Source organism: Hydra vulgaris, chromosome 14 (assembly GCF_038396675.1).
Source record: "Hydra vulgaris chromosome 14, alternate assembly HydraT2T_AEP".
In the NCBI taxonomy this organism is placed as follows: domain Eukaryota; kingdom Metazoa; phylum Cnidaria; class Hydrozoa; order Anthoathecata; family Hydridae; genus Hydra; species Hydra vulgaris.
The window spans coordinates 33,510,001-33,535,671 of record NC_088933.1 but is presented as its reverse complement, the minus strand read 5'-3'; the positions used below and the strand labels follow the sequence as shown (position 1 = coordinate 33,535,671).

Below are 25,671 nucleotides of genomic sequence, written 5' to 3'. Positions count from 1 at the left end.
TTTTTTTAGATTTTATTGGATAAAAGCTGTTTTTATACATAACAAAAAGTTTGGTTTTTTAACCAGTATTTTTTATTTATATTTTTAAAAATTTATTTTATGCAATAAGATTACTATTTTTGAACTACTTATAAATTTTTACTACTGTAAGTAGTAAAACTTTATGAATAGAACTTTTTTTTTATAATCTATATTTTAATATATTAGTGACCCGTTAAATAGTCAAGGGTCTAGTTTTTTAAAAATATTAATAAATTTTTATTAAAATATTTTTTAAACTCTCTATAACACAATTTAAAATCTATTATATAGAACAATTTTTAGGGGTCCCAACAGATAGATATATAGAAACTGTGTTTTGTGTTCACGCTGATGTATTATTAATACATAAAATATATATACATTTTTAATGGTAAATTGTTGCTGAATGGTAAAATGTAATGATATAATAATTATATCATTACATTTTACCAGTCAATGACACTTTACTATTAAAAAATTTCCACTTAAGTTTGTGAGCATTCAGGTGGTTCAAAAAACCACCCAAATGCACATCAAAGTGCCTTTGAGCGGTATAAAAAAAAGATGAAATTACAACAAAAGTTAATGTTTATGAGTTTTTGCTTCCTGAATTTTTAACATTTGAAATTAATTTATAATTTTTCGTCTTTTGAAATTGAATTTTTTAAGGGTTTTGAGACACATAAAAATATAGTTAATTCAAAAGAAATTTAAATCCAGTATTATTTCATTATGTTTAACACATTCATTGAGAGCAGCAAAACTACTTTTGAAAAAGTTCTGTTATAAATAAAACGATTTGTTCTTTTTTAATGTGTTCTGTATCTTGATCTGAAGCTGACATCAGATCATATCCTTTACAAACTTCAACATCATCTAAAATATTAAAGTAACTTTTAATTTGATTGCTTTTTAGCTTAAAGAATCTGTGATAAATGAAAAAGCTAAAAATAAAAATTATTTTTTTTTACATAAACTATTAAAAATAAAAAGAGGAACATCATACCATGACAAACCATTACTTTAATCAGTTCAAAAACTTTCCAGTGAGGACCAGGATCCATTTCTTACTTTTCTGCACGACTAGCATTAATTTTTACTGGCCAAAAAATCTTTTGTTGTGAGTCATCAATCCATTTGGATAAAGCCACTTTCTCGTAAACTTTTGTTCTTTCCCTCCATATAGCTCTTGACCATTTTGTTGTTATTTTTTGTACATTGACAGACATTTTTTGTAAATATATATATATATATATATATATATATATATATATATATATATATATATATATATATAGTTAAATGCACTTATTATCTTTTAGTACTAAGCAAGTAAACATCGTTAAGTAGGATATAAAGATACACAAAACTTAAATATATCACTGTGTTCATCAAAAAACTCAATTTGTTGATTTTTTTAATAATTACAATTAAAGAAGCAATATAACAATTTTTCTATATATTTTGAATCATTAATATTCTGTCTCATGTAAAAGTGGGAAGCAAGCATAACCACTTCCATTTGGTAATAGAGCTACTTTTCTCTCAATCTCATTTTTTTTAATTGCTTTACACTTTTTATATTTTTGCAGATTGGGGATATAATATATCTCTAAGTCTTTAGAATTTAATGGTTCTTCATAAAACGGTTCGAAATATTTTAATTTATACAAATGACATATATAACTGGTACACATGAAATATTTTAATTTATACACATGACAAAATATTTGAATTTATACTTTAATTATACAAAATATTTAATTGATAATTAACCTAGATTTAGATTTGTGACAATTAATAACAGATATTTTGTGACGAAGCAAAAATCTTTTAATCTTTTGTCGGAAAAATGATAGGTTTTTCTTAAAGGTAACTTTGTATAACAGTTTTCTAATTTTATGTACCTTTAAGCAACTTAGGAAACTGGACTTTTATGGTTTCTAACATCTTTTTTATGGATCTGCAAAATATTTTCAAATGAAAAAGCAGTAATCTCATTAAGTGAAGCATTATATTTTTCCACATCATCAGCAATATGCAGTAGACTGTGAACGTTATATTCTGAAAAACTATTTGCATAAAAATTTTCTGCATTTGTTATAAAATAAGCAAACAATTGTCTAGCATAATCTAAAAAGTGCTTTCTTATTTTTCTATTGGAATTCAATAGAACTGATGTTGCAACATAGAGAGAAAGAAAATGTATATAAAAATTTTCAACAATAACACCTTTTAATACAGTCACTCCAATATACATTTAAAACTGGTGAAATTCAGTAGCTTTCCAACTTTCTAAAAATAATAAAAAGCGCGGTTGTCGCACAAAGTCACTTGAAATTGAACTTTTAAATCTAATTAAACTATCATTAACTTTCGCTTATAAAAGAATAGATAACTTGCAAATTCTGAAGCCATATTTAAGAAATACAAGGATTCGTTTGACAGCTCCAAAACAAATAAGATGCATGTAATCCAATACAAAATAGTTAAAAGAAGCATTAATTTCTATTAGAGGGGAGAACCCTTTTTGATATAATTGTTATCCAAGACTATCAAACTTTTCAGTAGTTCTAAGTGGAAAATCACTCCCCTTTTATATTATTAGATGGTTCAGACTTTCTCCAACAATTTCACATCTCTCACAACCATGTTTGCTAGTATGACCCATAATATTTTTTAGATATGCTCTAGCTGGAGCATCACATACAAAAATATTTATTTTAAAGTTGTACTAATATTTTTCAAAATAAATTGCATTTTTCGATAAATTTTTACACTCCATGATAAACTCATTTAAGTAATCATTAAGATGACTTGGCTTAGATGATCCGCAAAACAAAGCAATCACAAAAACATTTTTATTTAATAGTCCATGTAAAGGCTATAATTGAACTGAAGAGAATTTAAATAAAGGCAACCCATCAACATTTACATTTATTTTTATGTCATAAGAAACAATTTTTTGCCTTTTTTTTATACACCTTGTTCACCACTCTCTATTCCTCTATAAAAAACTCTATAAAAAATCCCAACCACAATTTTTATGGACATTAACATGTCTTGGTTTATTTAGCAATGTTCGACTATCTCTTGGCGACCCAGGAATATTATTTATACAAAGAATATCCAGAAGTTCCTTGCAACACAAACAACTAATTTTACGTTTTATTGCCTATGCAGTAATTTCTTCCTTCAAAGAAAACATGGTTATTTCAGCAGAGCAGATGGTTTCTTGATTATTTGTAATCAAGAAATATTGCTCTGTATAACCAATGTCTTGGACAGGATTTCCTTTGTTCAGAAGAAATTAATTTTGTACAAAAGTTTCGATGTTGATCGATGATGATTGTCCTTCATTTATATTTTCAATAGCATTTAATATTTAATACTAGTATTGATCCAACTATAAGTTATGCAATTAAAATAAAGTCTTTCCTTTCAAAGCTGAAAATAAGCAACGTTTTTCTAAAGATGAATATGAAAGCATATATCTGAGTGATGCTGTTTCACCACGTTTGTATGGGCTAATTAAAGTTCATAAACATGACAAATCTTTTCCGATGAGAGTCGTTGTATCACCTATTGGCACACTTTGTTATGGAATTTCGAATTACTTGGTTAGAAGAATACAACAGGTCTTAAATGAAAGTCCTATAAGATTAAAAAATTCAAAAGACTTTATTAACAAAACTAACTCGTGTTTAATTGACTAAGGTGAAATAGAGGTATCCTTTGATTTTGTCATTTTATACCCCTCAATACCTTTAAAAGAAGCAACTTCATTACTTTTGGATCAATTAAATAAAAGCCATTTTTTACAAAAACTCAACTAAACTTACTTCAACTGAAAGAAAACAACTAATTGAACTTTGTTTGTTTTGTTGTTATTTCTTGTGGAACGGTTAGATTCATGAGATGGAGAATTCAGGCCCGATTAGATTGTCTTTTATGGTTGTTTTGGCTGAATCTATTTTACAATAACATAAGGAAAAGGCAATAAAAATGGCAATGGCAGTGATTCCTTCAATTGATATTAAATCATTTTGTAGATATGAAGATGATAGCCACGCTAGGTTTTCTAACTTAAGTTTACCACGTTAAGTAAACCACTTAGGTTTTCTTACTTAAAGCAATCATAACAGTTCCAAATAATGCTTAGTAGACAACGTCCTTCTAAAAAAAATACTATTGAAGTTGAAAAAAAAAAAAAGATACTTAACTTGGATATAACTGTTATTATTAATACACATGGAAAATATGAGTCAAACCTCATTCTAATCACGATCCTAAAACTTAAAAAGCAGTACTCAAGGAATATATACACAGAGCATACTCAATATGCAGAAAAAACCATTTAAAAGATGAGATAAACTTTTTAATTCAAGTGTTTACTGAAAATGGGTACGATAAAAAAATGCCTAAAGAAGTTTCTTATCGCGTTCGAAATAAATGTTTAGCAAATAAAAATGAATTTTTAACAAACTCTAATAACCTTACTACAATTTCATTACCATGGATACCAATAATATCTCCCAGACTTAGAAGAATATTTAGAAAAGTTGGTTACAGAACTGTTTTTAAGTCAAATGCTAACCAAAAACGCTACTAACGTCTAAAAATAAATTAAAATCACCACGCAACAGCCAACCTGGAATCTATTTAATAAAGTGCAAGTGCTCCAAAGTGCCGGTGAATCAAAACTTCAAATAAGACCAAGGGTTCATCAAAACCAAAACTTTTTGACTGAAGGCAAGTTAAACCAGTCGGCATTAGCTTTACATAAAGTAAATTGCAATGAGGATATTGAATGGGATAGGGGAGAAACACTTAAAAGTTGAGGATAAAATAGTCTTGGAGATACAAAAACATCAATATTCTCCAATGCACAGTGGTATGAATTTGGACAATGGGCAATGTGCTAAAATAAATTATTAAACTTTATTTTTTTCATACTCAAGTAAAAGAAGCCATTGTAAAGGTGACGTGGAAATTAAAAAAATTTTTGTTTTTATTTAACGGTCACATTTTTTGTAATTATATCATATTACATGCTGATGATGCCGGTGCCTATAATCCAGCAAAAACTTCAAATAAATTATTTAGTATTGAGAGAACACGTATTATCTGATGTTTTAAATTAATTTACATATTATATATATATATATATATATATATATATATATATATATATATATATATATATATATATATATATATATATATATATATATATATATATATATATATATATATATATATATATATATATATATATATATATATATATATATATATATATATATATATATATATATATATACATATATATATATATATATATATATATATATATATATATATATATATATATATACATATATATATATATATATATATATATATATATATATATATATATATATATATATATATATATATATATATATATATATATATATATATATATGTATATAATTACGTTTTATTAAATACAGTTACATGCATGTTTGTAACGAGTCCATAAATTTAAAGTTCTGCATTATGCATAATATTCAACTTTTTAGCTATTTAAGAATCTGTTTCAAATAAAAGTAAAAAAATAATTTAAATGTAATATAACTAAAATTTATATATTTTTATGGATCAGAAAAAAAAATCTATAATATTTATTCTGCAAAAATGTGATTATTTATAACGTTTATAAAATGTTTTATGACAAAAGTTTTGTCAAGAAATCATGAATTAAATTTTTTCTAACATAAACGAAGTTAAATTTAATGTTACACAAAAGCTTATTATATTGTCTTTACATTGCATAATGCATGTAGACCTAAACCATTTTTAATTTGAAGACTGAGGTATTATAGTATTAGCACACTTGTAATGATACCGTTTGACTGGGCAATTAAAGTTTTCAAAAATAGTTGATTTCGATTCAATTTTCTTGTTGCAATTTTGTCAATGTAAGTACTTTAAAAACTGTTTTAAGCTTATGCTTAAGTGTGTAACAAAATATCTTAGATACAGAGTTTATCATTGGTCATGTTTCCATTACTCCAATAGACAAAATTTTTTTTTTGGTTACAATCGTTTGCAGTTGTGTTTGATAGGAATACTGGTGATTTGTTTTGACGAGAATATTTTTATTTAGTGGATAATTTTGGTCTCTATAATATTTATAGAGAATTTTGTTTAAAATTTACCCATTCCATGACAGTTTCATTTTTTAGTTTCATCCAGACTTGCACTTAAGATGATCAACATCAATGTACAAATCTGTGACAGTAATGGAAAGATTTATTGGTTGTAGACTTTGCATTCAAAAAATTTATATTTTGCGATACTTTCTATTTTAAGATTATAATCTGTTATTAATTTTAAAATAGAAAGTTAAATAAAAAAACTCAATTATAAAAAATTCAAGTTTTATTATTGTTTTTTTTTGTCAACGTTGATTTAACGTTAAAACAACGTAAATAAACAACGTTTAAACCGTAACTTTGTTTTAACGTTGTAACATAGTTGAACAACGTTAAAACAACGTTTCTACCAAATTTCAACGTGAAAACAACGTAGAGATGCCGGCTGGGCAAACTGTTTAATAATAAAGTAAAGGGTGTAATAATCATCTCACATGCCGCAAAAATTCATCTCAACCGTATACTATATTAGTTAAAATGTTAATAATTGAATTCTGTAGAACTCTTTAAACATTAATCTTAAAAAGTGTTCTAGGAATTTCGGTTTTTTTAAAAAAGCTACAAATATACAGTATCGGACTTAACAAGTGCAACCAAATAATGCTAATTTAGTTTCTTTATATAAAAGTGCTGCATTTTTTCAATTTAGAGAAATAACTATGTAACTGTTTAGAGACAAAGTTCATCAAGTTTTGTTCACCACAAAGTTCATTATTTGTACACGATAATTAATAAATTAATCAAAAGTATTAAAAAAAAGTTGATTTACTTCTGGACAAAACAAGTGCAACTCGACAAAATGTTGACCAAGCTGTATTTCGCTATCAATATTTCGTGGCGAATCCTTTGTTGTCGATCACAGCCTTGAATCTTCGAGGCATAGATTCGATCAGTTAATCAATGAAACTTTGTGGAATCGATGCCCAGGCCTTTTGGATTTGTTTAAACAGTTGATCCTTATTTCGAACACCTTCACAATTAATTATGCGGTTGACGATCTCCCACAGGTTCTCGATAGGGTTGAGATCCGGAGATTGTGGCGGCCAATCCATCACCAATATATGGTTGTCTTGAAACCACTGCAAGACTACTTTTGCAGTGTGTTTCGGATCGTTGTCTTGCTGAAAAACCCATTTTATTTGCATATTCCATTCAGCATGAGGTAACATGACATCTTTCAGGATATTTTTATACATGAAACGGTCCATTATTCCATCGTTTCGATGTATTAGACCTAGACCGTTAGCAGAAAACACCCCCAGACCATTACATTGCCTCCACCATGCTTCACGGTCTTTTGGCAGTAACGTAAATTGAGGCGTTTTCCGGCTGGTCGACGTACACGGCAAATGCTATCGCCTCCAATGACGTTGAACTACGATTCATCACTAAACAGGACAGTTCGTCATTTCTGCACATTCTAGTCAATATGAGATGTAGCAAATAGGAGTCTTTCTTCCTGGTTTTTTAGTGAAATCAGCGGTTTCTTTGCAGGGCGTCGAGAAAATAATCCGGCTTCAACAGCACGTCGTCTGATTGTTCGGTCCGATTCAGGCAGCTCTAATTGTTTTTGTATCTCGACTGATGATATCCAGGGATCCTTGTTGACGGATCTGACGATCATAGAATCCTCTCTAGAAGTGGTGGAACGCGGTCTTCCACCTTTGTTATCTGCTGCCAACTTCCCCGTAGAACGTTATTTGGAACATAGTCTTTGGACGGTCCATTTTTTCATGCCATATTTATCACAAATACTTTTTTGTGACATTCCACTTACGTAATCGCCGATAATTTTCTTTCTTAGTTCCAATCCAAGACTGTCGGAAGCCATTTTTGCACTTGAAGTCATAAAAATAATAAAAATAAATAATCACGTTTCTCAAGGCTTACCGTGTTACATTTACCTTGTGAAGATACAATAATGCTCTGTGGAACACAACGTCTTGGTTGGATGTGGACTTTATTGATGTAATGAAACACTTGTTGTATTTCACTTCTTGTATTGATGTTTTTCGATAAAGCACTTTAATAAAACTCACTTCGATAAACTGTCTTGATAATACTGACTGATTGACTTCCATACACTGTCTGGATTACATGTCGATTTACATGTCACCTATATAGTAAAATGAATCTGTTTGAACCTGTTCTGGAAGTTTCTAGATTCTTCTTTTCGATGCATCTGGAAACTTCTGGATGCGTCTGGATGCTTCTGAATGTTTTTGGATATTTCTGGATGCTACTGGATGCTTCCAGATGCTTCTTCTGGAAACTTCTGGAAGCTTCTGCATGCTTCTGGAAACTTCTGGATACTTCCTTTAATTATTAAAAAACTTCCGTGACGTTGACACGGACCAGATTTAAGAAAATGAAACAAACCAAAAAAGTTGCACTTGTTTTGTCCGCTGCAAAACGGCACTTGCCAACAAAGTTCTGCCTGTGTGCTGTCACCTGTCAGCTAATTGCTCATGTCATGGCATGCTATGACTCCAGACTCCTGAACTGTTTGCTGTGGTAGTATAGTTCGTTTTGATTTTTAAGACATGTAAAGTTAGGAACACTTTTTAGGATTGTTCGATGTTGGTTGCGAATGTTTCGTCCAATACCGTATATATTTTTTCTTTTAATATTACTTAAGAATGAAATGTTAGAAACTTTTGTCATCTCTTTTTCAACTGATTTTGTTTTGAAAACTTTTTATCTGTCAAAGTTTTACTTATCATTATGAGTGGTTTTAAAATAACTATATCAAACAATTTTTAATAACCTGCAATGTTAATAATAAACTTCTTAAAATACAAATGTTTTATCGCCCATATAACGTCTGTTCACAAAAAATTCGGACTGATTTCAAATGTACACTAATTGTTCTAAATTTCGAATTTTTGATTCGAAATTTTTAAATTGAATCGGTCAACAACAACAGTTTCATTTTGTGGCAAAATTGAGTTTAAATAATTAATTCAAATAAACATGGAGCATCTAAAAGAGAACGATGTTAGAAATGTGATTGGAAATTTTTATAAACAAAACATAAACAGTGGAAAGAAATTTACAGTGGATCATTTTAAGAAAATGGGAATCGCTAAATCTACAATTTATGACATAATTAAAAGGTCTGAAAATAATTTGCCAATGAATAGAAAAATCGGTTGCGGCAGAAAACCTTTTAAAATTACACCAGAAAAGAGAGAGTCCATGATTGCAAGAGCAGAAGAGAGAATCGGGATTTCGCAAAGAAAATTGGCACTAAAATATAAGATAAGCGTTTCATACGTAAATAGATTATTAAGTATGCATGGACTAAAGTATACCAAAAGAAAAAATGCACCAAAAACAACAGAAAAGCAAGAAATTAAACAAAAGAAAAACTTATTAAAACTTTCAAAAACTTTTTTCAAGCCATCAAATGAGTTTGAAATCATCATGGACGATGAATCTTATTTCTGTGTAAATGGTGCAAATTGTTCACAAAACTCTGGCTACTATACAAAGGATAGTTCTCAAACTGATCCTAACATTAAATTCAACTTCAAAAAAAAGTTTGACGAGAAAGTTCTCGTTTGGATTGCAATCAGTCGTTTTGGTCATTCATCGCCTTATTTTGCTGTAAAAAACTGTGCACTGGATGCAAAAACTTATTCTAAAGAATGTATTACAAAAAGACTTTTCCATTTATAAATTCCAAGCATCAAAACATGAAAATTTTATTTTGACCTGACGGAGCGAGATGTCATTATGCAAAACACACATTAGAAACTTACAACACTTTAGGTATTAACTTTGTCGACGCTAAAGATAACCCCCCCCCCCCAAATGTACCGCAGTTAAGGCCAATTGAAATTTTTTGGGCACATTTAAAAGCAAAAGTTTATGGAAATGGATTTACTGCAAATAATCTTGACCACCTTAAGAATAGAATTCGATTAAAGTTGAAAGAGTTTGATCCAGACTACTTTTTCAACCTAATGGATTCAGTCAAAACTAAAGTTCGAAAAGCCGCTGATTTAGGACCACTTTCGGTTATAAAATAGTTAACAATGTCCAGTCACTCATTTTAGTTAAATTTTTTGTCAAAAATCGATTAATTTTGTATTCAATTAAGAACAATTTTTCATTCCGGATTTTTTGTGAACAGACGTTAATTTCTTCAATTAGAGTTAACAGTTTTAAAATAAACTGTTTTTCTTTTAAACAAACTATTCTGCATCACTATTTTAACTTTGTTTCGCTGCTGCACTAAATAAGGTATGTTTGATTTTTTCAGATTTTGGTTTTTAAGTAATCATTTACTATTATTAAAATAACTATTATAGTATTAAAATAACTATTATATTAAAATAACTATTATATTAAAATAACTATTATATATTATAGTATTAAAATAATAGTATTAAAATAACTTTAAATGTTTCAGATTAGTTTCTTGGCTATTCTATTTTTTGCAACTTTTAAAACAGATAAAACTTTTACCGAAGCCTTTTTTGCAAAATACAAAAAAAAAAAAAAAACAATTCAACATATATTCTACTAGTTACAGCTAATCATTCTCCTTTATTTTAACCGCAGCCTGAAGTTTTAAAATGTTTAATTAATACGTTTAGTTATATCCTTTTTATTCCTTTACTTCCTTTCTACTACCTATTAAATCCTGTTTTTTAATGTTTGAGCCAAGCTTTTGTATTCTTTTTAAGACTAAATGTTTTTGACTTAAACTCAAAAGAGAAAATATTTTTTTTAATTTATATTTCAGAGTGCGATGAGGTAAACTTTATTAACGCAAGTTTGAAAAAACATTTCGATAAAAATGTTTTTGGCCAGGATTTTGCCGTTGAACATATTGTAAATGCTTGTAGATCTCATTCTAATAATAAAAATCCAAAAGCACCTTTGGTTATGTCTTTTCACGGACCGACTGGAACTGGTAAAAGTTATGTGTCAAAGTTAGTTGCTGAAACTTTATTTAAAAATGGTATAAATAGTAAATTTGTTCATCATAAAATTGCAACAAAAGAATATATAGATAATACGCAGCATTCATTGACGAAGTACAAAACTGAATTATCTGATTTCATTGAAAAAAATTCAAAGTTATGTGAGCGCTCATTATTCATCTTTGAAGAATTTAACAGTATGCCAGAAGGTCTTGCTGACGTCTTGACACATTTTTTGGACTACCACGATAAAGTTGGTGATCAAGATTATCGGAAACATGTATTCATTTTTCTTAGCAATGTGGGTGCTGAGATGATAATCAATAATTTTGTTAATCATTACAAAAATAAAAAAACTAGAGAGACAATACCTTTAGAAGATATTGCAAAGCTTCTTCCTACTATTGCTTATAATTCACCAGGTGGATTTAAAGACTCCAAAATTATTTCGAAAGCATCAATAGGTTTCTATGTTCCCTTTTTACCTTTGGAAAGGAAACATGTTAAGCAATGCGCAGAAAAAGAATTAAGAAATTGTAATAAAGAAGTCGACAGTATCACTATGGAATCCGTTCTTAATGATATGATTTACGATCCGAATAAATATTTTTCGATGCAAGGTTGCAAAACAGTTCAAAATAGAGTGGCTATTTTGTGCTAACTTTATTAGAAATGATTTAAATAATCTACGTGACTTTTTGTTATTCGAATTTTTAAATGTTTTTATTCCAAATGATATTTTCTTGTTTTAAATTTTTATACTGAGTTTTTTTTATTTTAAATCTTATAACATGAAAACTTATTAAACTTTATTTTTTAATTCTGAATTCAAAAGTTCACTTTGAAAGACATTCCAAACAAAATGTAATTGCTTTCAAATGAAAGTCAATGCTTACCACAGAAGGTTTTTTACTTGTTGCGAGTAAAGTAAACTTATTTTTTATTATTATCAATAGTTAAATGTTTTTTCAAATTTCTAATTTGTGGTAAGTTTTTCAACTTTAAAATTTCTGTGGTAATTTTATTTTCTAAATTGAATTTTTACAATAATATCTTATATTATTATATCTTATATTATCTTAGATTGCATTATATATCTGTGTAGTAAGTATTTTTTTTCAAAGTTTTATGTATTTGTTAAGAATCAGAAGATGTACTAAGAACAAAAAAATATGTTTTTGAACATTGCTTCCTTTTTTCATTTATTTTCAAAATATTTATATCTTTAGATAAATTTTATAAATTTAGATTTCATAGCAAATATTAGAACTTATGGCTGACTATAAAAAAAGAGTTTGTGTTAGATACACTGCTGAACAGGCTCAGAAACTATTGTTTGCATCGCTTGATACAGATTCATCAAGTGAAGAAGAGTTAACATTTGATGATGATGAAGGGAAAGAAGAAGTTGTTGAAGTAACAACCGACAGCTGAGAATATACTGAGTCATCAGATGATGCTGATTTTCAAGTACATACTCCTGCAATTTCAAAAGTAGAGAATAAATCAACATCAGTAATAGGAGCTAGAAGATGTAGAACTTGTTGGAAACAGTGGAAAGTGGAAGTTAGCAACACAACAAATGTTTTGAAGTGTTCAAAAAGTAATGAAATAAGGCAAAAACAAAGACTAAACAATTCTAAAAAATTTGCAGCACAAAATGTCATGAAATTAAAACCAGGATTAACATCGTATGCAACACGTATGACAGATTTGATAAATATTGCTTTTCAACTTTTTTTTACCCCAAAGATCTTCAAGATAGTTCTAACTAAATCAAAAAAAAAAGTAAAGTTGTTTTTAAAGAAAAGCGTGCACCATTATCTGAGGATGAACTAAATGGTGTTCTTGGATTTTTATTTTTAGCAGATGTTTACCAATCAGCAGGTGAAGCTTCAGAAAAGCTATGGGATATTAGTGATTGCGGCAGATTTTTTGTTCTGTAATGAGTTGTGAGCGTTTTCATGCCATTTCAAGAATTTTGAGAAACTCAACTATTATGGCGCAGCAATCACAAAGTTGCACCTAAACATGAGGTTTTTGACATTTGGGTACAAACACTTTTAAATAGTTTTAGACCATATGAAAATGTTACTGTTGATGAACAGCTGGTTCCATTTCGTAGACATTGTTCTTATAGACAATATATAATCTCCGACCCAGCTAAATATGAGTTAAAGCTATGGTTATTGTGTAATTCTTGTCAAAGCTATGTCTAAATAATTTTGCGAATTCAGCTTGAATGCACAAACTTATACTGGTTGTGCTCATGGGGAGGGCCCAGAAAGAAATTAAGTGCAACGAGTAGTACATAATTTAGTTAAAGTCATGAAAGGATCTGGAAAAAATTTTACAATGGTCAACATTTTCACATTAGTAACACTTGCACAAGAACTTTTGGAGAAAAAATTTAGTCTAGTAGGAACGATGCGCAAAACTTAAAAAAAAATTCCTACAGAATAATTACCGGCTAAAACACTAGAATACACGAGTCAACTCTTCATTGTTTGGTCACCAAGAACAATTAACTTTAGACTCTTATGTCCCAAAGAAAGGAAAATCAGTCTTTCTGCTTAGTAGCAATCATCGTGATACAGACTTATCGAAGCGCCCTTACTAAAAACCACAGATATGTCTAGACTATGCTTCAACGAAGGGGGAGTAGATACTCTTGACCAAATGGTCTTTACTTTTCCTACAAAGAGAACAACCCGCAGGTAAATTAAATATAGCACTACTCTATATAAGTTTATGAAATCTACTGTTTCATTGTCAATTTTTTATAATTCATGTGGCCGAGGTAATCCTTTACAACATCCTAAACATATCTGCTGTTAATGCTTTTGTTATTTGGATGCATTTAAATCCAACATGGAGTAAACAGAAGACGCATCGCAGAAGATTGATTTTAAAAGAACTCGGAGAATCTCTGGTAGCAGATCAACTCCAGTCAAGACAGTTACTTCCAAACTTGTCTTTAAACTTACACGATTCTGTTTTCCAGTCACTTGAAAATATTTTTTCACGAAATGGTGAACTACATTCTTCAATGTTGTTCAACAATCCCTAAACAACACAAAAAGAAGCCACGATGAATATAAAGCAAAAGATAATAGTAGTTTCGGTGTGAAAAGAAAACAAGAAAGATGCAAGCCCTGTATTAGATCACTTGTTTTATATATTATATTTATATTATATATATATATATATATATATATATATATATATATACATATATATATACATATATATATATATATATATATATATATATATATATATATATATATATATATATATATATATATATATATATATATATATATATATATATATATATATATATATATATATATATATAGATTTTTTTACAACAAGTTTAGATAATCTGTTTGCTATATCAGTTTCATTGAACAAAGGAATCGGACAAATTGAATTTGTAACATCACACATAATGGAATAACTTTAAGATTTTCATCTGTAAATACGGAACAGAAGAACCTGTTTAAATAGTTTGCTATAAACTGTACATCATTAGATAACTCGTTTTTATCGGTAAAAAGTGACCTTATGTGGTTCTTAACTGTAAGTTTACTATTGATATTGCCATAAATTTTTTTTGGGTTTTGTTTTGATTCTACTGCATTTTTCTTCTCGTATGCTTTTATGCTACTTTTAATTAGATTTTTTACTCTTTTATTTTTTTCTTTATATTTTCGATTTAGTTCTTTATTTTTAAAATCTGATATTTTGTAACGATACCAAAGGTTTCTCTTCAGTTTTATTTCGTGCTTAAGTTGTGGGTTCATTCATAAAGATCTTTTGTTACTTCTGAAATTTATTTTGTTCGATTTTAATTTAGGTATAAATTCATCGCAACCCTTTTTGTAAATATTAATGAACTTTAAATTTTAATGAACTTTTAAATTTAAAAAAAATAATAAACTTTAAATTTAACCATGATTGACGTCGAAATTTTTGAACTCCTCGCTCCAATTATGTTTATTCAAAAACTCCTTGAGTTTTTTATAATTTCCTCTTCTAAATAGTAGCTATGTGGTTTCAATTGAATTTTCTATATCGATTTCATCATTTGGCATGGTGTTGAAGTCAAAATTCAGAACTTGATGACCTCTTTGGGTGTCACCTTAAGGCTCAGTGTGAACTAAACTTGATATTCGAAATGAGTTTGCTGTAAAATTGGATCTAGAATATTTGTATAATCATTTAATTTTAGCTGAAATGTTGGTTTTATAACATGTTGCGTTGGGTAAGTTTCTTGAATACAATCAATAAATAAAGACTCTTTTGGTCCAATACTAACACTTTGATACTCGTTATACCATTTGCAATTTAAAAATGGAAAATTAAAATCGCCACAAATGAAGACATCAGTGTGATTTTTGTACTTAAAAAAATATTTATATCTTCTTTTATAGAATTAGTTAAAAGACGACAGTTTTCAAGATCATTGTTTCTTGGTTTGTATATACAACCACATAAAATAAATTGACCACTTACTTTAATTAAACACCATATTTGTTCAACTTTCTTGTTATTAAGCACATTGTCTTTTATTTCAAAAGCGCTTATTTTATCTGAAGTAAATATTCAAACACCACCTCCTCTACTTTTCTTACGATCTCTTCTGTAAAGATTATAACCTGGTACATTTGTTATTGATAGTTTATTCCACCATGTTTCTGTTATAAAAATAAGTTCTGGCTTTTTTAATTTTATTTCAACAATAATTTCATTTAAATTGTCTCTTTTTAGCGATGTTGCATTTGTGTATGAACATTTTAAATAACTGGGTTTACTTGAAATACTCAAATTATGAGTTGTCTGAACGTATATGGTATTCAATTTACTTTGAGATTGAACCCTCTCACTGTTTATATTAAAAATTAAATTTACTTGAGCTGAATCATTGTTGGTGAGGGTTTTTAACACTTTTTCGTTGCTATCTTCTTATTTTATCACTTTATCCTGTCAGATACCATATTAAAAATCTTCTTTCTCATTGCTTTCATTATTATTTTCTCTACATTCTTGTCTCAATAACTTGGAATTATATCTTTCTGTTTCTGTCTGGATTGATAAAAACTTTTTCATACTCATTTGAATCACGCAGTTATTTTGCTTTTTTTAATAATGAACTTCTTTCAAATTTATCTTTTGGTACAACTATAAACGGGGCTTGTTTGTCACTGTTTCATCTTAACTTTATAATACTTTGTATGCTTACTTTAACTTTCATTTTGTTAATAACTTTTTCAATTGTCTTTTTGTCATCTTCTTTAACTTTGCTATTGTCTTCATTGTCTGAAGCTTTTATTCTTAATATTACAATGTTATTTTCTCTTTTTTTCGTTCCTTCGTTCTGCCTGCAACAGTATTTATTAAAAGCATTTGTTCAGGAGATTTCTTTATTTTATCTGCCCATGTTATGTTTGCGTAAGTAGGTGCTGATTTATTATTTTCTAATTCTTCAACTCTTTTCATTAATTTTTCATTATCGTTGTTGAGTTTTTCGATCCAACTTTTCGACTCTTTTAATATCTTCTTCTGTTGTGCTTTTTAATTGTTAAATTCTGTGACTTAAACACTTACCATTTTTTTTAGGCTCGAAAAGTTTGCTCGATTATTTGTTACTTGTTAAACACAACAAAGAATAAATTTCAATATCTAAATGTTTTTGACATGTAAAACTTTGTTTTATTTTTTAATATATTAAAAGTTTTTAATTGTAGTTGTTTGTTTTTCCACATAAAAAAAGGTCTGCCATTTTTAAAGCGGCAAAAATCTCTCTCTCTCTCTCTCTCTCTCTCTCTCTCTCTCTCTCTCTCTCTCTATATATATATATATATATATATATATATATGTATACATATATATATTTATATATACGTATATGTATATATATATATACATAGATATATGTATATGTATATATATATATATATATATATATATATATATATATATATATATATATATATATATATATATATATATATACTTATATATATATGTATACATATATATATATATATGTATACATATATATACTTAACCCAGCAGTTTAAACTTACTCAACAGATTGACGAAGTGAACTTTCATTTCCCTCAAATACTACTAAATTTAAAAACAAATTACAATCTTCTTTGACACAATCAGCCATTAATGCCTCCACTAGTCAAAGGTTGCATTGAACGAGAAAAGTTTTTAAAGTAACAAAACACTGGAAATAATAAAGTAACAAAACACTGGAATGCTCTTTCACAGCAAGCAGTTGATTCCCCCTCTTTACGTTTATTTAAAGAATTTTTATTGTAACTTTCTTGACCAGCTGCTTCTGCAGCTTAACTGGGTCAACATAGAGGAGTCTGATGTAGCTTCTCTTCATTGATTTAAATTACATTTACACTACAAGATGTACACACAATTGTTTTCATATTCTTCAATATAAACAAGATAGGGCATGGGTTATTTTAATGCACACTTGTATTTATATGGACTTATACTAATTTTAAAATAAATATATATATATATATATATATATATATATTTATATATATATATTATATATATATATATATATATATATATATATATATATATATATATATATATATATATATATATATATATGTATATATATATACATATATATATATATATATATATATATGTATATATATATATATATATATATATATATATATATACATATATATATATATATATATATATATATATATATATATATATATATATATATATATATATATATATATATATATATATATATTTGTTTAGATTTTTTTTAATAACAAAGTAATGCATTATTTTTGGTAAAACAGAATAATATTATCTTTGTTAATCTTTTTCAACAACAAATTATTTTACTAAAAACATGATTATTTAGTTGGGGTCCGAACGGACCCCAACGTTACAAGGACAAGTCAATTTGCGACTTCATTGTAGGGTTAATTACGATAATTTTTATCTAATTTATATAAAATTTAATGATAATTTAAAAATTTCATAATAAACCAAGTTATGAAACATTTAAAATTTATCTAGTTATGTTTTGGTGTTTGACAGTTATGTCCATATAAAGGACTCACCCAACTTAAAGTAAAGGGGTTGAAAACTTTTTTATTGTAATAAATTTCAAACGTTAAAATATTATTAAATGAAGTTTAAAATCTGGCAATAAAGATTAATTAGTATGTAAATTGACATGCATCACACGGTTGAGGATAAGTTAGTTCAATTAAAAATCACTGAATCGAAAAGTTTTGCATGATAAAAAAAAAACTTATGTTCAAAATGTTTTGCATTATTTTTATGTATATAAATAATTAAGGAAAAATGGGCTAATTAACGGCCACAAGCTTCTTTTTTATTCCCGAAAGGGAACTCTTAAACTAACAGAGCATTTTAAGTTATTTTACGTTAAAACTAGTGACTAACTTCTTTATTTAAAAAGAACAGTAGTTAGTCAAAACTGTGCCTCTTTCAGAGAAAAATCTATACTAACAAAGATTTTTGTTTTGCATTAATTAATGGCCAGTTACACCAAACTGTTCCAAGTAACTTATGAAACAGTACATATTCTAACTGACACTAAGGAGCCAGGGGAAGACATAGGTGCGGCCCTTATTGATGGCAAAAAATTTAGAAAAAATTCGTTAAACCGTTAATCACATGGTTTTTTCTTAAAAGATATTGGAAAAAATAAATTGATGCATATTTTTAATAACTAGTTATTATTAATTTGTATTTTTATGTGTTTTATTTGTGTATCTTGATGCATAGAGAGGCCCAGGACCTTTATGGGACCCAGTCCGCCCTTAATGGATATATTTAAGAATTACTAAACAACAAAAGTATTATCCTGAAAATTAAAATAATGACCTATAATACACTATATACTACCAAAAATATTTTGATTTGATAGTATATATTATTGGATAATCCAAAATACCACAGTCATTATTGTTAGCCAAATCCATTTTGCAAGATTAAACTAGTCTAAGACTAGGATGAACAATCGCTTCATTTGGCATCTTATAAAAAAATATTAGGTTTCACTGCTAATGTAACTAGACTAAAAAGTCTTTTGTGCAAGACAGGAGTGGATACAAATTGTAAAGGGTAAAAGAGGTAAGTAACCCCCCCCCCCTCCTCTACTCCTCATTTAAGAAATATCAATTGGAAAAACTTCTTTACACATTTTTTGAAGTAATAAATCCTGTCATCAAAGTTTATGCATTCTATTATAACTAAATAACATAGAAGTACAATAAAACAACATAAAAGTACAATAAAGCAACATAAAAGTATAATGAAATAACATAAAAGTACAATAAAATTTCTATATTTATTTATTTGCAAAGTCAAATAAAAAAAGTTTGCATTATAAAATTGTAATTTATTTACGCAATAGGGAAGGGTATACGGGTTAAAATAGTTCAAATTGTAAAACTAGTATAAAACTTGGCAAAACTTCGGCCCACAATTATACAAATTGATAGAAAAAATGGACTCCGTAAATGATCGTTTTTGGTTTTGAGTTACAAAGTCTTAGGTTTTTACATAAAGAGAATTTAATGAATTCACCCCATTGCCTATTAAAGACAAAAATTAGATAAGTCAATATATGCATATATATATATATATATATATATATATATATATATATATATATATATATATATATATATATATATATATATATATATAAGTTTAATTTTGCTGTGAGCATATATATTCAGCAAGAGTGCTCAATGAATGATATCAGAGCTATATAATTGATTTTTTGACGAGATTAAAAAAATAACTACATGATTTTTACTACTTTTAGTAAAAATACTTTTAGTAAAAATCATGTAGTTATTTTTTTAATCTCGTCAAAAAATCAATTATATATATATATATATATATATATATATATATATATATATATATATATATATATATATATATATATATATATATATATATATATATAAATATATATATATAAATATATATATATATATATATATATATATATATATATATATATATATATATATATGTATATATATATATATATATATATATATATATATATATATATATATATATATATATATATATATATATATATATATATATATATATATGAGCACTCTGTTTGTAGAATACACTAACATAATTTATATATATATATATATATATATATATATATATATATATATATATATATATATATATACATATTTATATATATATATATATATATATATATACATATTTATATATATATATATATATATATATATATATTATATATATATTTGTATATTTATAAATATACATTCCTTTTCGTTTTTTTTTAATAAGTTAGTAGATGTATTTTTTATAAATGCATAAAAAACAACACGTTTTTTATGCGATCATAAAAGTTACTAGTCAAAAAGTAAAATGCTCAAGGTATTTGACACAAATTTCATTAGTTGGTTTATATTTACTAATGACTGAAGCATTCTAAAAAATATCTACGACTCTCTTTCACATGTGGATCTATCAACAAAAAATAGCATACACCCAAATTAATTGTTAGTATAATAATCCTGTTTAATAGTTTACTAGTCCGAGTTCAATAGTCATGCTGTTTGTTAAGAGTTTCAGAATGAAATTAATGATGTTAAGAGTTTCAGAATGAACTTAATGATGTTTGTCAGTGCCTAAAAAAATATTGTTCCTTGTATGTTTGCTTTAATTCACCCGCACTTACACTATTCTAGATGGCTTCCTATTTTTCTTGCTGACATGTCCAACGTGGGACTGTTTTGGAAATGGTATGCAAGTATGTGTTTTTGATTTAACTCGCGTTTGGTAAAACTGGTCACGGTTCTCACTATTGAATGTAAACAAAATGATTTGTTTAAAATGCTTGCAATAAACTTTGTACAAGTAGCGACCTTTGACTTACTGTTAGTATCAACGTTATAGGAAACTGTTTTGTTCAACTTCTCACTTTGTAACCACGAGAGACCTGAAACTTGAATTTTGAAACAAAAACGCAGTTGGCAGTGGACATCAAGTTGTCTGTATTTAAACGATTGACGCAGATATTGCTCCGATATCAACTTCGGTTTTTACATAATTTACGGGATAAAATTTGGAGTTTTGGCTTTCAATTCACTATTATGCACAAATAATAGATGAAAAAGCCGAAAATGTTTCATTATAGTTTGCGTTCACTGGTTGTGATACCATATCCTCATTTGCCGTACAGGAAAATACTTACATTGAGTCTCTGGGACAATAGAGATGAAGAAATAATTAGACCATTTACAGGTAACCTATTTTTAAATAGTATAAAAAAGCAGTAACGTTTGATTTGTAAGCTGCTACCTTTTGAAATTACTTTTTTATAGGCTGCTTTTCATGCAAATTCATGTTTTTTAAGTTTTATAATTTATATTATTTATTATATAATTGAGTAGTTTCACCTGATTAACTCCTGAAGTTTACGTGCTATGTAATTCTACTTTACGATAAAACAAATTTCACTACTGACCTCGCTATATGCTCAAAAAATGCTCTTTAATAAAAATTCACGGCAGAGTGACTTTTTATTAAACAGCTTTTACCACATACGAAAGATGCACTCTTTCAGCATTTGAAAAGAGCTGTGTTTTAAAAAAGTTACATACTTTTTTAAATACTTAAATGGACTTACTAACCTTTTCAAAAATATTTTTTGATTCAAATCTTTAAAAAAAGTATTTACATATTATTTTTTAATTTTCTTTTTTAATATTTAGATAAAGAATATTTTTCAGAAACTCACGATTGAGCTTCTTCACTTTAAAACCCATGTCGTAGGCCCTATCAAACTCAAACGGTAATTGAGTTATGCGAGTGTTCTGGTCAGTGTTTCGAATAAATAGGAAAAAATCTCATTTTTAATAAGCTTTTCCAAACTTTGAAATAAATTAGACTTATTTCTTTAAAACATAAATATTTGAAATATAAATACCACTTTTTTTATGCGTTCAACACTATTTTTCACTAGTAATGTGGTTTAGCTGTGAAATTATTAAAATTGAAATTGAAATTGTTTCTTGAAACTATTTCTTTTTGAAATTATGGTTTTTTTCGAACCTCATATCATTGGTTTAGGAGGTATACTGTTTTTAAAGTCATTTCAATTGGGGGTTGCCGTAGTATCAAAAATTTTTTTTGGAATGGGGTCTTTTTTTTAATATTTTTTAATTCATAGACAACTTCCTGAATTTTTCAAGCTGGTATCACCGTTTGCATATGCACCACTAACACATTAGATGATTATTTTGTCAAAAGATATAAAATTCTACCGTTTCAGGAATATGCTGTTTTTATCACTTTGTCTTTTTCTTCAGCGTCGCCGTACTAACAAAATAATTTATAAGTGAGTCTGAAAATTATCAAAATAAAATAAAACAATGTCTTTTTTTTTCCTAATCTTAAACTTGTTATGTAAGTTATAAATTTCGCAATTAAAAAAAAAAAAATGTGGTGAAATTAATAAAGAAGAGTTATAACCGAAATCAATAGATGAAAACTGTTTGCCTATATACTGTAGAACATTTTTGACACGTAAGGTTTCGGGACAAAATTAATACCAAATGCTAAAATTTAAATAATTTCTGGTGTTAAATTACTAATGAGATGAGATAGTGATTAACTACAATACGATTAACATGCTAATCACAAGGTTGCTATTGCAGACCGAAGTTGTTAACAAAGTCAAAAGTATAAAGGCCAAGGCCACGTGTTACAAGACCAAGACCAAGACCATGACCAAAAGTTACAAGGCCAAGGACAAGGCTAAAGCCAAGAGTTTTAAGGTCAAGGCAAAGAATGAGAGTTTCAAGACCAAGGCTTTTTCATATTACGTTACGACCAATTATTAACAAAACTGAAGGCAGGAATTGTTGTGACAATAAAACCACGTTGTAAAAATAAAACAATGATATGCGCAGAATTTAAAGAAGTCAATAAAAAAAAATATTTTCATATATATATATATATATATATATATATATATATATATATATATATATATATATATATATATATATATATATATATATATATATATATATATATGTATGCCTGAAACAAGAAAAAAATAACAAAATGAAAACTTTTAATTCTTTCATTTTATGTCCTTTTTTAAACACTTTGAAGTTTCACTTTGAAAATGTTTAAGACCATGACCAAGGCAAAGCCAATTGATTTCAAGGCAAAGGTCTTAAGGCAAGGTTAAGGCCAAGGACTTTCAACTCCGTTGCGTACTAAATTAAAATATAAAAAAAATCTATTTATATTAAATAGCAACATTAATGTACTATTAAGTTACAAATTAATGTTAAACTATATTATCAAATAGTTGGTGTACGATGTGTAACAAAAGACAAAGTGTTTTTCTCAAATATATTTTTTCCTTTAATCTTAACTTAAAAAAAAACTTACAAATAACAATATAAAGTTGAGCTTATTATTTTTTGCTTTCTAGTTTCGCCCCCCTATTTGCCTATGGAAAAAGTCCGCCACTGGCTAAAAAGATCTTTTTCTATTTGAACTCTTCATACACTTTATGCAAAGAATCTGGAAAATCATATCCATTCTGAATAGATAAATTAAAAGTAGTGAACTGCTCATTTGTAAAGTAATTCTTATACCAGATAAGCCGTATAACTTTTAAGGTCTTCCAAATCAGTTACATTCTTTTTCATATTCAGATATATTTTCAATTTTCTTTTTCCATAATTCTGTTTCAAAATTAGTTTCCTCTTCAATTGCATTTTCTGATGTTGTTTTAGTGTTTGTTTCCTTTTTTTTAATTGGCGGGTGGAGAGGGTGATATTTGATTTTAGCAGATCATTCTAGTCAAGTAGCTGTTGTATGTAATCGACAGAATTCGGCAAGTAAGCTATGCACGAAATAGCAGGCGGATTGCATTGATAAATGCCACTCAGTCAAAACCTTGAAATAATTTAAATATATATTTAATTATATAAGTATTAAAAATGTATTAAATATATATTTAAATAAAAATATACACATAGAAACAATTAGAAATAAATAATCTAGAGTATGGGTTTGATCTCTGTGTTTTCAGTAGGCAAATGAACGTCCATGAGACGTTTGGAAGACATCCGTTTTAAACCAGGAGAAATTCCAATTGAACGAAGGAGAAACTTCCAAAGAATGTATCAAATTTTAACTTTTTTGATTCATGCCATTAAGACGATTTTTGAAAGTAACGAGGACGTCATATGAGATTTCTAGCAGACAAACGTCTAACGTCTTACGGAGTTCTTTTAGACAAAGGATAATCACTGTATTTTAAAACATTAAAGATTCTATAACTTAACTACTTAGATACGGTAAGCAAAAATATTTTAGTGGTAAATCAGTTCTTTCAATAACACATTTTTTGGAGCAGATGTTTGCTTTAATGCAATATTTATCAAAGTCTCATGAGTCCCCAGCCTGCAAACAACGTTGAAATAACGTTGAAATAACGTTGAAAAGTTTATTTATCAACGTTAAACCGAATGTTAAAAAACATTTTGTAATCATAGAAACCGTTGATAAAAACTGTGATCACCATCAAAACGTACTATGCATATCCAATAGTGTTGTTCTATATCTCTATTACATTATCAAGGTATATTATGGATATTAAATCTACTCATAGTAGACTTTGAGTAGATTTAATATCCATAATATACTTTTAGTAAAGACTTTTTAGAACTTCTTTAGTTTAGTTTACTTAAACAGTATGATTAAAAAAAGAGATAAAAATTGCTTTATTAAAAAACATATTTAAATATTACATATATTTACATATAACTGAATAAAATCTACGTAAGTTTTTACTCTTTTCCATCACCTTTTTGAAATGGAGCGTATTGTAGAAAGTCAAACAATATTCCATTAACCAAGGTTTCTTTAGCTCCTTTGAATACAATAGAAGAAGCTGTAAATAAAAAAAAATTAAAAAATATAAAAATAAAAAAGGGAAGATTTGAAAAAAATATGAGTTTTACAACTTGTTAAGATATACCTTTTACAACGCCATATAAATTAGTGTTTTTAAATATATTTTTCCACCTTTGTCCTTCATATATGAAAGCCATAAATTGTTATGGCCTCCATGAATAATATTTGCAATTTGCCAACTATAGTTCAAAACTGGCTAAATGTGATAACTCAAATGCTCATATAACAGCTTTGGGGGAAGGGACATCCCCTACACGACCCGTTCGTGACGGCCCTGCTTTTAGGTGATTATTAATAATGTTTTCAAATATTTAATTTACCTGAAACAACTTTTTTTCAAAAAAAGTTAATAATCAAAATATTAAACTTTTCTAACATAGAAAAGTAATTATTAAGGTGGCCACATAAAATTTTCATAAGAAAAATAAGATTTTATATGAGATTCTATTTGATTC

General features: G+C 27.3%; 1 protein-coding gene and 1 long non-coding RNA gene across 3 annotated transcripts in view; both read left to right on the top strand.

Moving 5' to 3' along the window:
* Positions 1–12,341, top strand: part of LOC136090473 (torsin-1A-like) — a 65,691-nt gene extending 53,350 nt beyond the window's left edge. For both annotated transcript variants that reach the window (XM_065817168.1, XM_065817167.1), the window contains one exon: positions 10,978–12,341. In XM_065817168.1, the coding sequence (XP_065673240.1) occupies positions 10,978–11,819 (842 nt within the window). In that variant the 3' untranslated portion in view covers positions 11,820–12,341. The remainder of the gene's footprint in view (positions 1–10,977) is intronic.
* A 2,200-nt stretch (positions 12,342–14,541) lies between these two features.
* Positions 14,542–16,905, top strand: LOC136090472 (uncharacterized). Its single transcript, XR_010643442.1, has 2 exons — positions 14,542–14,743; positions 16,784–16,905. It is a non-coding gene; the product is annotated as an uncharacterized LOC136090472 (long non-coding RNA).
* The last annotated feature ends 8,766 nt before the right edge of the window (positions 16,906–25,671 follow it).